The sequence below is a fragment of the Pristiophorus japonicus genome, chromosome 12, assembly GCF_044704955.1.
Source record: "Pristiophorus japonicus isolate sPriJap1 chromosome 12, sPriJap1.hap1, whole genome shotgun sequence".
Lineage (NCBI taxonomy): Eukaryota > Metazoa > Chordata > Chondrichthyes > Pristiophoridae > Pristiophorus > Pristiophorus japonicus.
The window spans coordinates 27,874,222-27,886,543 of NC_091988.1; the positions used below are offsets into that span (position 1 = coordinate 27,874,222).

At 43.1% G+C, this 12,322-nt stretch overlaps 1 protein-coding gene across 10 annotated transcripts in view; it reads left to right on the forward strand.

Annotated features, from left to right (window-relative positions):
• The window catches only part of LOC139276702 (bis(5'-adenosyl)-triphosphatase-like), a 1,572,769-nt gene extending 1,571,983 nt beyond the window's left edge, over positions 1–786 (forward strand). For 9 of the 10 annotated variants that reach the window (XM_070894670.1, XM_070894668.1, XM_070894671.1 and 6 more), the window contains one exon: positions 59–140. Coding sequence is in view for 1 of the 10 variants with exons in the window: in XM_070894677.1 (XP_070750778.1) it covers positions 59–160 (102 nt within the window). In the remaining 9 variants the exon portion in view is untranslated. Of the gene's footprint in view, positions 1–58; positions 176–393 lie in introns of those variants that run through there. The other variant, XM_070894677.1, reaches the window with a different exon arrangement.
• Positions 787–12,322: the final 11,536 nt, after the last annotated feature.

Genomic DNA, 12,322 nt, shown 5'->3' on the forward strand with positions numbered 1-12,322 from the left:
ATGTAATTTCTTCCTTTCCTATATTTATTCTCCTACCCACATATGCAACCATTAAAAGCTCCAGAAACACGACCAAGAGACATCTGAAGAATCACACCTGTGGAGGACAGAGGAGGAGATGGCATCAGAGGCTGCTGACCTCAGAAAGTACTTCATCTAGTCAATGACAGCTACAGTATGTTTCCTTTTGATCTTTTAGCATGCATGAACTTTAAATACTTATTACAATTGTGTGTCAAATAGTAATACATTTTAATTGACACTTTAGAAGACAAGTAGCATTGGACAGCATCCATTAATACCTACATGAAAACATGAAAAATAATTATTTTGGTCAGCCGTGATGCCCTGGCTCCTTGGCCCTATATTACTGTCATACTGTCTGATTTTCAGCCAAGAATCCAAGGAACTTCAGGAGTATGGAGAATTCAGAAGACTAGACCAGTAAATGCTCTTGAACTGCGTATGGAAACAAAATGGCTGTTAAATTACAACTGCTACTGATCAAGCAATATTTGAAGCTTTAATGAAACCAGCTTTCTGTGTCATCAACCAGTGATATATCCATTGTATCTTTGGTGCTTGCAAGCCTGTAGCAATGTAATTGTACCCCTACTGTAATGTGACTCTTGCATGTTGTAGTTACAGGCACCGAACCTAATTTTCTATGCTAATACTGATTGTTTGGATTAGAACCCAGCTTTTGATTCAATGGAAACTGTGTCATTTAATATGGAAAAACCTATGTTGATGTTCATGATGCCATTAAAGTATGCTATAAATGTGTAGCAATTTTCTAATGATAGTTTTATGTTTTACGATTATGATAATGAGAAATTTACAGCATGTAAAAGAGCTGATAATAATCTGGCTATATTATCCACCCTTTGCTCATCATTGTGAAAAAGGAAATGTGAGTAATAAATGGGGAACACTTCAGTCTCATTTCTACTTTTTCGCTAAAATTAGGTAAATATTCAATGACACCATTGAATCATCAACCACACTGCGTATATCAACGTCTGCGTATAAACACAGTAAAATGTCAGGCAAAACATGTTTTGAGCCTTTTACCACCTCCCCTATAAATTCAGTTCTCTTTGATAAAATTTGCAACTCTCAAGGCAAACTTTGAAATTTTCAAATCAGTAAAAAAAAAACTGGATTGATCTCTTTGTTTTTCTTCAAACATAAAAACATAGAAAATAGGTGCAGGAGTAGGCCATTCTGCCCTTCGATGAGTTCATGGCTGAACATGCAACTTCAGTACCCCATTTCTGCTTTCTCGCCATACCCCTTGATCCCCCTAGTAGTAAGGACTACAGCTAACTCCTTTTTGAATATATTTAGTGAATTGGCCTCAACAACTTTCTGTGGTAGAGAATTCCACAGGTTCACCACTCTCTGGGTGAATAAATTTCTCCTCATCTCGGTCCTAAATGGCTTACCCCTTATCCTTAGACTGTGACCCCTGGTTCTGGACTTCCCCAACATTGGGAACATTCTTCCTGCATCTAACCTATCTAAACCCGTCAGAATTTTAAACGTTTCTATGAGGTCCCCTCTCATTCTTCTGAACTCAAATGAATACAAGCCCAGTTGATCCAGTCTTTCTTGATTGGTCAGTCCCGCCATCCCGGGAATCAGTCTGGTTCCTGTTTGGCCTCATCTGTTGTGTTGAATGTTGGGGCGTATGCTCTGATGACTGTGGCGCACTGGTTCTGGGATAGGGCGAACCGGAGAGTCATGAGACATTCGCTTATCCCGCAGGGGGAATCTCTGAGACGGCCCACCAGCTCATTTTTGATGGCAAAGCCAACTTCATGGAGGCGGTGTTCTTCTTCTGGTTTTCCTTTCCAGAAGAAGGTGTAACATCCACGCTGTTCCTTGAGCTGGCCTGCCGGTTCTCACAACTGGGTTGGTATAAAAATCATGAGTTTCTATTTTTTTCACACACAAACTAATATAGATTGACAGTTAATTTATAAACCTCATTAATAGCTTATTTAATCTCTAACAGGTCACAGATCTGTACAACAACTATTTTACTGAATCTGAAAAGAACTTAAAAAAAAGTCCCCATCATCAAGTTGCTATGCATCCCAGATTAAGATTAAGATGACAATAATTGGGATGGCATCTACCAAAGTGTTGCGCATTTAGCAATTTCCAGTAGCTGTTGGGAAGATTTCAGTTCATAGCAAGAGATTATATTAAAATCTGGAGATATTGAAGTGGCAGTGCCGTGCTTTGATAAGTATTGGTTGTACAAAAATATTAGATGCCTAAAGATCTTGAAATGGCAGAACTTTCTTCTCTACAATTGTATCCGTTGAAATCCATACTATTCAGCATTGCAGGCAAAATCACAAAGTAGATCTAGTTAGTTCCTGACATATGGAATGTTGTTCAGTCTAATTTGGTGTGATCATTGTTGCTGTGTGGATCACTGTTTTTGTTTTATCCCTGTCGTGCTCACTATTTTTATGTTGTTCACAATCCAGGGAGTATTCCTGATATTTGTTTTCTGCACGTCAGCGCTCAGGGCGCGCATCTGCTTCTCTGAAACCTGACTGCAGATCACACATTCTGGATTTGTACTCCAATCGCTGTGGATAGATCAAAGTAGCTGAGTTGAGAGCTTTCGTTTTAAATAAAATGAAGTGCAAGAAATCATTTCTGACATTGATTTAAAAAATATTTTAACAGTGAATTCAGTTGGTAACAGATTTTTTAACATTGACAGTGACATCAGAAAAACAAAATCTGTCAGTATTCAACTTTTCACAGACGCCTACAGACATTGCAATTGCACGATCTCTAACTCCCTTAAGTCCCTATCACAGCCTTTAGCATTCTAATTTTGTGCTGGTCCATTCTGATCTGGTATGATTCTCATACCTTACTCGGTCTAATGACAGTATTGTTAGTGTCACATTAATGTTGATTTGAACTTCAACACTTGTGCAGGAAACACAAAAGGTTAGTATCCAGGTACAGCAAATGATCAGGAAGGCCAATGGAATCTTGGCCTTTATTGCAAAGGGGATGGAGTATAAAAGTAGGGAAGTCTTGCTACAGTTGCACAGGGTATTGGTGAGGCCACACCTGGAATACTGCATGAAGTTTTGGTTTCCATATTTACGAAAGGATATACTTGCTTTGGAGGCGGTTCAGAGAAAGTTCCCAAGGTTGATTCCAGAAATGAGGGGGTTGACTTATGAGGAAAGGTTGAGTAGGTTGGGCCTCTACTCATTGGAGTTCAGAAGAATGAGAGGTGATCTTATTGAAACGTATAAGATTATGAGGGGGCTTGACAAGGTGGATGCAGAGAGGATGTTTCCACTGATAGGGGAGACTAGAACTAGAGGGCATGATCTTAGAATAAGGGGCCGCCCATTTAAAACTGAGATGAGGAGAACTTTCTTCTCTCAGAGGGTTGTGGATCTGTGGAATTCGCTGCCTCAGAGAGCTGTGGAAGCTGGGACATTGAATAAATTTAAGACAGAAATAGACATTTTCTTGAACGATAAGGAAATAAGGGGTTATGGAGAGCGGGCAGGGAAGTGGACCTGAGTCCATGATCGGATCAGCCATGATCTTATTAAATAGCAGAGCAGGCTCGAAGGGCGATATGGCCTACTCCTGCTCCTATTTCTTATGTTCTTATGTTCTTATAATTCTTTAAAGGTACATTGCCATCTGGCTTGCAAGCCAATAATGTTTTTGTGTGAACAAACTACCCACTGAACAGTATCTAATATGACAGAATAATTCACATCTAATAGTTTTTTCAATATTATTTTCCTTGGGCACTGTCATCTTCTCACAGTGAAAGACTTGCTATCCACTACCATGTTAGATGTTGTTATTGTTATTGTAGATAAATTGGGTTATGCTAACCTGTTCTATTCTCATAATTGGTCCTGTCCCTCCCTTCTTCAACAGAACAGTGTCCAATGACACACACTCCTAGACTGACAGTTTAGTTATAGTTCAAATATATTGTGGAACAATTTCAAGATTAGAAGTTTTCAGTCAAATCAATGTTTATACGGGAAGTCGAAATTCAACATCGGTAAAAACCAGCCAGTGCCACCACGAGCCAATGTTAACAGCTGCCGAAAATGATAGCGCTGGCAGGACCAGTATTGGCACTGGTGGCTAGTTAACATTAGCCCAGCGCTAAACTTACCATGCAATGCCGTCCTGATAGCATTCATCACTGAAGGAAACCCCAGTGTAGCGTGGCCGTTGCATCTTGCAGCAAGAACAGCCTTCTCTTAAAGCAAGGCTGCCATTTCAGAAAGCAGTTCGGTCCCTTAAAGGGGAACTGCCTTCTGAAATGAAAAAAATAAAAATCATGTCAAAATAGACAGATTTTAGCCCTTGCAGCTCAACTGCCTTCTGAAAAAAATTAACATTAAAAAGAATTCCCAAATGGGAGTCTTCAGCTCTTAAAGTTGAATTGACTAAAGAAAAATGCGAAAAGTGCTTCAGCATTAACACAAATGGCTCAGCAACCAGGAAAGGAGCACCCAGGGTCTTACCTGCAGCACTCCAGCTTTGGGCAAGGGGTCAACATTGCAAGAGGGGTTCTCTACTCACAAGGGCTAGGAGGACCTCCAGAAAGAGCAATGTGGGACTACATCACCGAGGCCGTCACTGCCAGCAGTGTCGCCCCCGCCACATGACCCAGTGCCCAAAAAGAAGCTTCATGACCTCAGACCACTGGTCAAGGTCAGTAAATGCAAAAGCTGTCTTCTACCAACTTCACCACTAGCCTCATACATTTCTCAATGTATGACTCCCCGCCTCCCCCAAATCACTCACTTACCAACAATCTGCACCAAACACAAGGCACATCTTCCCTTCCTAGCTTCACCTCACCCCCTTGGAGGAGATGGTGCAGGCCATTCTTGGCAGGGGCATGGGTGAGCCTTTGGCCAGCGGCGGGGTTGAAAGAATACAAGATGCTGGTATCCTCATACGTTATCCTCCTTCTGGCATGCACCTCTTGCTTTCCTGCCCTCCCCTCACCACAGCTCCACTCTTGTGCCTTCCTCATTTTACACACCCAAGAAATCTAGCCTGCCCAGCCAATCGTTGACCAAGAAAAGGGAGAGGAGAGTTAAAAAAAAGAAACATCGTCACTTGATTTCTCACTCCCAGCCGCTAGGTACTCAAGGTCGACCAGCAAGGCTATTTGCAGTGTCCCCCACTGAAAGTCAGCAGCTTTCCACCAGCCATGCTTCAGCCACTGGTGTAGCACTGCGTGACATCAATATGATCAGCAAAGGCACACACAAGATAGTCATCAGGGGATTGCATAAGGGTGATGATTTCTTGGTGTCGTATTGGATGGATGGATAGATGTATAAAGTTGGATTGGAAAGTTTGCTTTGTGGTGGCATTTATTTCAGCATTGTGGCCAAGAGGATGCTGTGACGGTCAGTAACAGAGGGAAGGGGAATTCGGGTTGTGATCACTGGTTCTGCAGGCGGATGATTCCACCCTGGATAGCCAGGCCAGAAAAGGGATGTCTGGGTTGCACCTTCTGCTTCCTCCATTTCTGCTTCCTCCACTTCTGCATCTTCCTCTTCCCTTTGCAAGCAGGTGCTGTAAATCTTAAATACAAGCATAAAGTGCTGGAAATACTCAGCAGGTGAGGCAGCATCCCGAACTGAGATGTGAACTCTGTTTCCCTCTCCACGGTGCTGCCTCACTTGCTGAGTATTCCCAGCATTTTCTATCTTCTCAGAGGCCTTCCTTTAGCATCCAAGGCCTTGCAAGCATCCAGCAGCATTACCTGCAAACTTAAAAAACTTTTAACATGCCTTGCACTAAGCCAATTCTTCAATAACATTTAAAAATTCCAGCCCAAAAGCTTAAATGTAAACTTACCTGAAAGATGTGTGGGTCCCTTTAAGAAGTGGTGACAGTGTCTCTGTCAGTTTGCTGCAGGCTCAGTTTTCAGAGTGAACTTAAGACATAGAAAATAGGTGCAGGAGTAGGCCATTCATCCCTTCGAGCCTGCACCACCATTCATATTGATGATATGAATGGCTGATCATGCAACTTTAGTACCCCATTCCTGTTTTCTCTCCATACCCCTTGATCCCTTCAGCTGTAAGTGCCACATCTAACTCCCTTTTGAATATATCGAACGAAATGGCCTCAACAACTTTCTATGGTCGTGAATTCCACAGGTTCATAATTCGCTGAGTGAAGAAGTTTCTCCTCATCTCGGTCCGAAATGGCTTACCCCTTATCCTTACTGTGACCCCCGGTTCTGGACTTACCCAACATCAGGAACATTCTTCCTGCATCCAACCTGTCCAATCCCGTCAGAATTTTATATGTTTTTATGAGATCCCCTCTCTTTCTTCTAAATTCCAGTGAATCTAAGCCTAGTCGATCCAGTCTTTCTTCATATGTCAGTCCTGCCATCCCGGGAATCAGTCTGGTGAACCTTTGCTGCACTCCCTCAATAGCAAGAATGTCCTTCTTCGGATTAGGACACCAAAACTGTACACAATATTCAAGGTGTGGCCTCACCAAGGCCCTGTACAACTCCCTACTCCTATACTCAATTCCTCTTGCTATGAAGGCCAACATGCCATTTGCCTTCTTCACCTCCTGCTGTACCTGCATGTCAACTTTCAATGACTGATGTACCATGACACTCAGGTCTCGTTGCACCTCCCCTTTTACTAATCTGACACCATTCAGATAATATTCTGCCTTCCTATTTTTGCCACCAAAGTGGACAACCTCATATTTATCTACATTATACAGCATCTGCCATGCATTTGCCCACTTACCTAACCCGTCCAAGTCACCTTGTAACCTCTTAGCATCCTCCTCACAGCTCACACTGCCACCCAGCTCAGTGTCATCTGCAAACTTGGAGATATTACATTCAATTCCTTCATCTAAATCATTAATGTATATTGTAAATAGCTGGTGTCCCAGCACTCAGCTCTGCGGCACCCCACTAGTCACTGCCTGCCATTCTGAAAAGGACCCGTTTATTCCGACTCTCTGCTTCCTGTCTGCCAACCAGTTCTCTATCCATGTCAATACATTACCCCCCAATACCATGTGCTTTAATTTTGCACACCAATCTTTTGTGTGGGACCTTGTCAAAAGCCTTTTGAAAGTCCAAATACACCACATCCACTGGTTCTCCCTTGTCCACTCTACTAGAAGATTTGTCAAGCATGTTTTCTCTTTCATAAATCCATGCTGACTTGGACCGATCCTGTCACTGCTTTCCAGATGCGCTGCTATTAAATCTTTAATAATTGATTCCAACATTTTCCCCACGACCGATGTCAGACTAACCGATCTATAATTTCCTGTTTTCTCTCTCCCTCCTTTTTTAAAAAGTGGGGTTACATTAGCTACCCTCCAATCCATAGGAACTGATCCAGAGTCGATAGAATGTTGGAAAATGATCACCAATGCATCCCCTATTTCTTGGGCCACTTCCTTAAGTACTCTGGGATGCAGTCTATCAGGCTCTGAGGATTTATCGGCCTTCAATCCCATCAATTTCCCTAACACAATTTCCTGACTAATAAGGATTTCCTTCAGTTGCTCCTTCTCGCTAGATCCTCGGTCCCATAGTATTTCCGGAAGGTTATTTGTGTCTTCCTTAGAGAAGACAGAACCAAAGTATTTGTTCAATTGGTCTGGCATTTCTTTGTTCCCCATTACAAATGCACCAGATTCTGACTGCAAGGGACCTATATTTGTCTTCATTAAATTCCCTGCAAGCTTACTCTCATACTCTATCTTCCCCCTCCTAATTAAACCCTTGATCCTCCTCTGCTGAATCCTAAATTTCTCCCAGTCCTCAAGTTTGCTGCTTTTTCTGGCCAATTTATATGCCTCTTCCTTGGATTTAACACTATCCCTAATTTCTGTTGTTAGCCACGTTTGAGCCACCTTCCCCGTTTTATTTTTACGTCAGACAGGGATGTACAATTGTTGAAGTTCATCCATGTAGAAACACAGAAACATAGAAAATAGGTGCAGGAGTAGGCCATTCGGCCCTTCTAGCCTGCACCGCCATTCAATGAGTTCATGGCTGAACATGCAACTTCAGTACCCCATTCCTGCTTTCTCGCCATACCCCTTGATCTCCCTAGTAGTAAGGACTTCATCTAACTCCTTTTTGAATATATTTAGTGAATTGGCCTCAACAACTTTCTGTGGTAGAGAATTCCACAGGTTCACCACTCTCTGGGTGAAGAAGTTTCTCCTCATCTCGGTCCTAAATGGCTTACCCCTTATCCTTAGACTGTAACCCCTGGTTCTGGACTTCCCCAACATTGGGAACATTCTTCCTGCATCTAACCTGTCTAAACCCATCAGAATTTTAAACGTTTCTATGAGGTCCCCTCTCATTCTTCTGAACTCAAATGAATACAAGCCCAGTTGATCCAGTCTTTCTTGATTGGTCAGTCCCGCCATCCCGGGAATCAGTCTGGTGAACCTTCGCTGCACTCCCTCAATAGCAAGAATGTCCTTCCTCAAGTTAGGAGACCAAAACTGTACACAATACTCCAGGTGTGGCCTCACCAATGCCCTGTACAACTGTAGCAACACCTCCCTGCCCCTGTACTCAAATCCCCTCGCTATGAAGGCCAACATGCCATTTGCTTTCTTAACCGCCTGCTGTACCTGCATGCCAACCTTCAATGACTGATGTACCATGACACCCAGGTCTCCTTGCACCTCCCCTTTTCCTAATCTGTCACCATTCAGATAACAGTCTGTCTCTCTGTTTTTACCACCAAAGTGGATAACCTCACATTTATCCACATTATACTTCATCTGCCATGCATTTGCCCACTCACCTAACCTATCCAAGTCACTCTGCAGCCTCATAGCATCCTCCTCGCAGCTCACACTGCCACTCAACTTCGTGTCATCCGCAAATTTGGAGATACTACATTTAATCCCCTCGTCTAAATCATTAATGTACAGTGTAAACAGCTGGGGCCCCAGCACAGAACCTTGCGGTACCCCACTAGTCACTGCCTGCCATTCTGAAAAGTCCCCATTTACTCCTACTCTTTGCTTCCTGTCTGACAACTAGTTCTCAATCCATGTCAGCACACTACCCCCAATCCCATGTGCTTTAACTTTGCACATTAATCTCTTGTGTGGGACCTTGTCGAAAGCCTTCTGAAAGTCCAAATATACCACATCAACTGGTTCTCCCTTGTCCACTCTACTGGAAACATCCTCAAAAAATTCCAGAAGATTTGTCAAGCATGATCTCCCTTTCACAAATCCATACTGACTTGGACCTATCATGTCACCTCTTTCCAAATGCACTGCTATGACATCCTTAATAATTGATTCCATCATTTTACCCACTACTGAGGTCTATAATTCCCTGTTTTCTCTCTCCCTCCTTTTTTAAAAAGTGGGGTTACATTGGCTACCCTCCACTCGATAGGAACTGATCCAGAGTCAATGGAATGTTGGAAAATGACTGTCAATGCATCCGCTATTTCCAAGGCCACCTCCTTAAGTACTCTGGGATGCAGTCCATCAGGCCCTGGGGATTTATCGGCCTTCAATCCCATCAATTTCCCCAACACAATTTCCCGACTAATAAGGATTTCCCTCAGTTCCTCCTCCTTACTAGACCCTCTGACCCCTTTTATATCCGGAAGGTTGTTTGTGTCCTCCTTAGTGAATACCGAACCAAAGTACTTGTTCAATTGGTCTGCCATTTCTTTGTTCCCCGTTATGACTTCCCCTGATTCTGACTGCAGGGGACCTACGTTTGTCTTTACTAACCTTTTTCTCTTTACATATCTATAGAAACTTTTGCAATCCGTCTTAATGTTCCCTGCAAGCTTCTTCTCGTACTCCATTTTCCCTGCCCTAATCAAACCCTTTGTCCTCCTCTGCTGAGTTCTAAATTTCTCCCAGTCCCTGGATTTGCTGCTATTTCTGGCCAATTTGTATGCCATTTCCTTGGCTTTAATACTATCCCTGATTTCCCTTGATAGCCACGGTTGAGCCACCTTCCCTTTTTTATTTTTACTCGAGAATGTACAATTGTTGTAGTTCATCCATGCGGTCTCTAAATGTCTGCCATTGCCCACCCACAGTCAACCCCTTAAGTATCATTCGCCAATCTATCCTAGCCAATTCATGCCTCATACCTTCAAAGTTACCCTTCTTTAAGTTCTGGACCATGGTCTCTGAATTAACTGTTTCATTCTCCATCCTAATGCAGAATTCCACCATATTCTGGTCACTCTTCCCCAAGGGGCCTCGCACAATGAGATTGCTAATTAATCCTCTCTCATTACACAACACCCAGTCTAAGATGGCCTCCCCGCTAGTTGGTTCCTCGACATATTGGTCTAGAAAACCATCCCTTATGCACTCCAGGAAATCCTCCTCCACCGTATTGCTTCCAGTTTGGTTAGCCCAATCTATGTGCATATTAAAGTCACCCATTATAACTGCTGCACCTTTATTGCATGCACCCCTAATTTCCTGTTTGATGCCCTCCCCAACATCGCTACTACTGTTTGGAGGTCTGTACACAACTCCCACTAACGTTTTTTGCCCTTTGGTGTTCTGCAGCTCTACCCATATAGATTCCACATCATCCAAGCTAATGTCCTTCCTAACTATTGCATTAATCTCCTCTTTAACCAGCAATGCTACCCCACCTCCTTTTCCTTTTATTCTATCCTTCCTGAATGTTGAATACCCCTGTGATTCTTAAATGTCTGCCATTGTCTATTCACCATCAACCCTTTTAAGTATCATTCACCAGTCTATTCTAGCTAATTCACGACTCATACCATCGAAGTTACTTTTCTTTAAGTTCAGGATCCTAGTCTCTGAATTAACTGTGTTACTCTCCATCTTAATGAAGAATTCTACCATATTATGGTCACTCTTCCCCAAGGGGCTTCGCACAACAAGATTACTAATTAATCCTCTCTCATTACACAACACCCAGTCTAGGATTGGTTCCTCGACATATTGGTCTGGAAAACCATCCCTTATACACTCCAGTAAATCCTCCTCCATCGTATTGCTACCAGTTTGGTTAGCCCAATCTATATGTAGATTAAAGTCACCCATGGTAACTGCTGTACCGTTATTGTACGCATCCCTAATTTCCTGTTTGATGCCATCCCCAACCTCACTATTACTGTTTGGTGGTCTGTACACAACACCCACTAGCATTTTCTGCCCTTTGGTGTTTCGCAGCTCTACCCATTAGGATTCCACATCATCCAAGCTAATGTCCTTCCTTACTACTGCGTTGATCTCCTCTTTAACCAGCTACCCCACCTCCTTTTCCTTTCTGTCTATCATTGCTGAATATTGAAAACCGCTGGATGTTGAGTTCCCAGCCATGGTCACCCTGGAGCCATGTCTCTGTAATCCCAATTACATCATATCTGTTAACAGCTATCTGCGCAGTTAATTCATCCACCTTAACACGAATGATCCTCACATTGAGACACAGAGCCTTCAGGCTTGTTTTTTTTTAACACTCTTTGTCCTTTAGAAATATGTTGTAATGGGGCCCTTTTTGATTTTTGCCTTTGATTTCTCTGCCCTCCACTTCTCCTTATCTCCTTTCTACCTTTTGCTTCTGCTCGCATTTTATTTCCCTCTGTCTCCCTGCATAGATTCCCATCACCCTACCATCACCCTACCATATTAGTTTAAACCCTCCCCAACAGCACGAGCAAACACTCCCCCTAGGACATCAGTTCCGGTCCTGCCCAGGTGCAGACCATCCAGTTTGTACTGGTCCCACCTTCCCCAGAACCAGTTCCAATGTCCCAGGAATTTGAATCCCTCCCTCTTGCACCATTCCTGAAGCCAGGTATTCATCTTAACTATCCTGCTATTCCTACTCTGACTAGCACGTGGTACTGGTAGCAATTCTGAGATTACTACCTTTGAGGTCCTATTTTTAAATTTAACTCCTAGCTCTCTAAATTCAGCTTGTAGGACCTCATCCCGTTTTTTTACCTATATCGTTGGTACCTATATGCACCACGACAACTGGCTTTTCACCCTTCCCCTCCAGAATGCTCTGCAGCTGCTCCGAAACATCCTTGACCCTTGCACCAGGGAGACAACATACCATCCTGGAGTCTCGATTGCGGCCGCAGAAATGTCTATCTATTCCCCTTACAAATAGAATCCCCTATGACTATAGCTCTCCCACTCTTTTTTCCTGCCCTCCTGTGCAGCAGAGCCACCTATGGTGCCATGAAATTGGCTGCTGCTGCCTTCCCCTGATGGACTATCT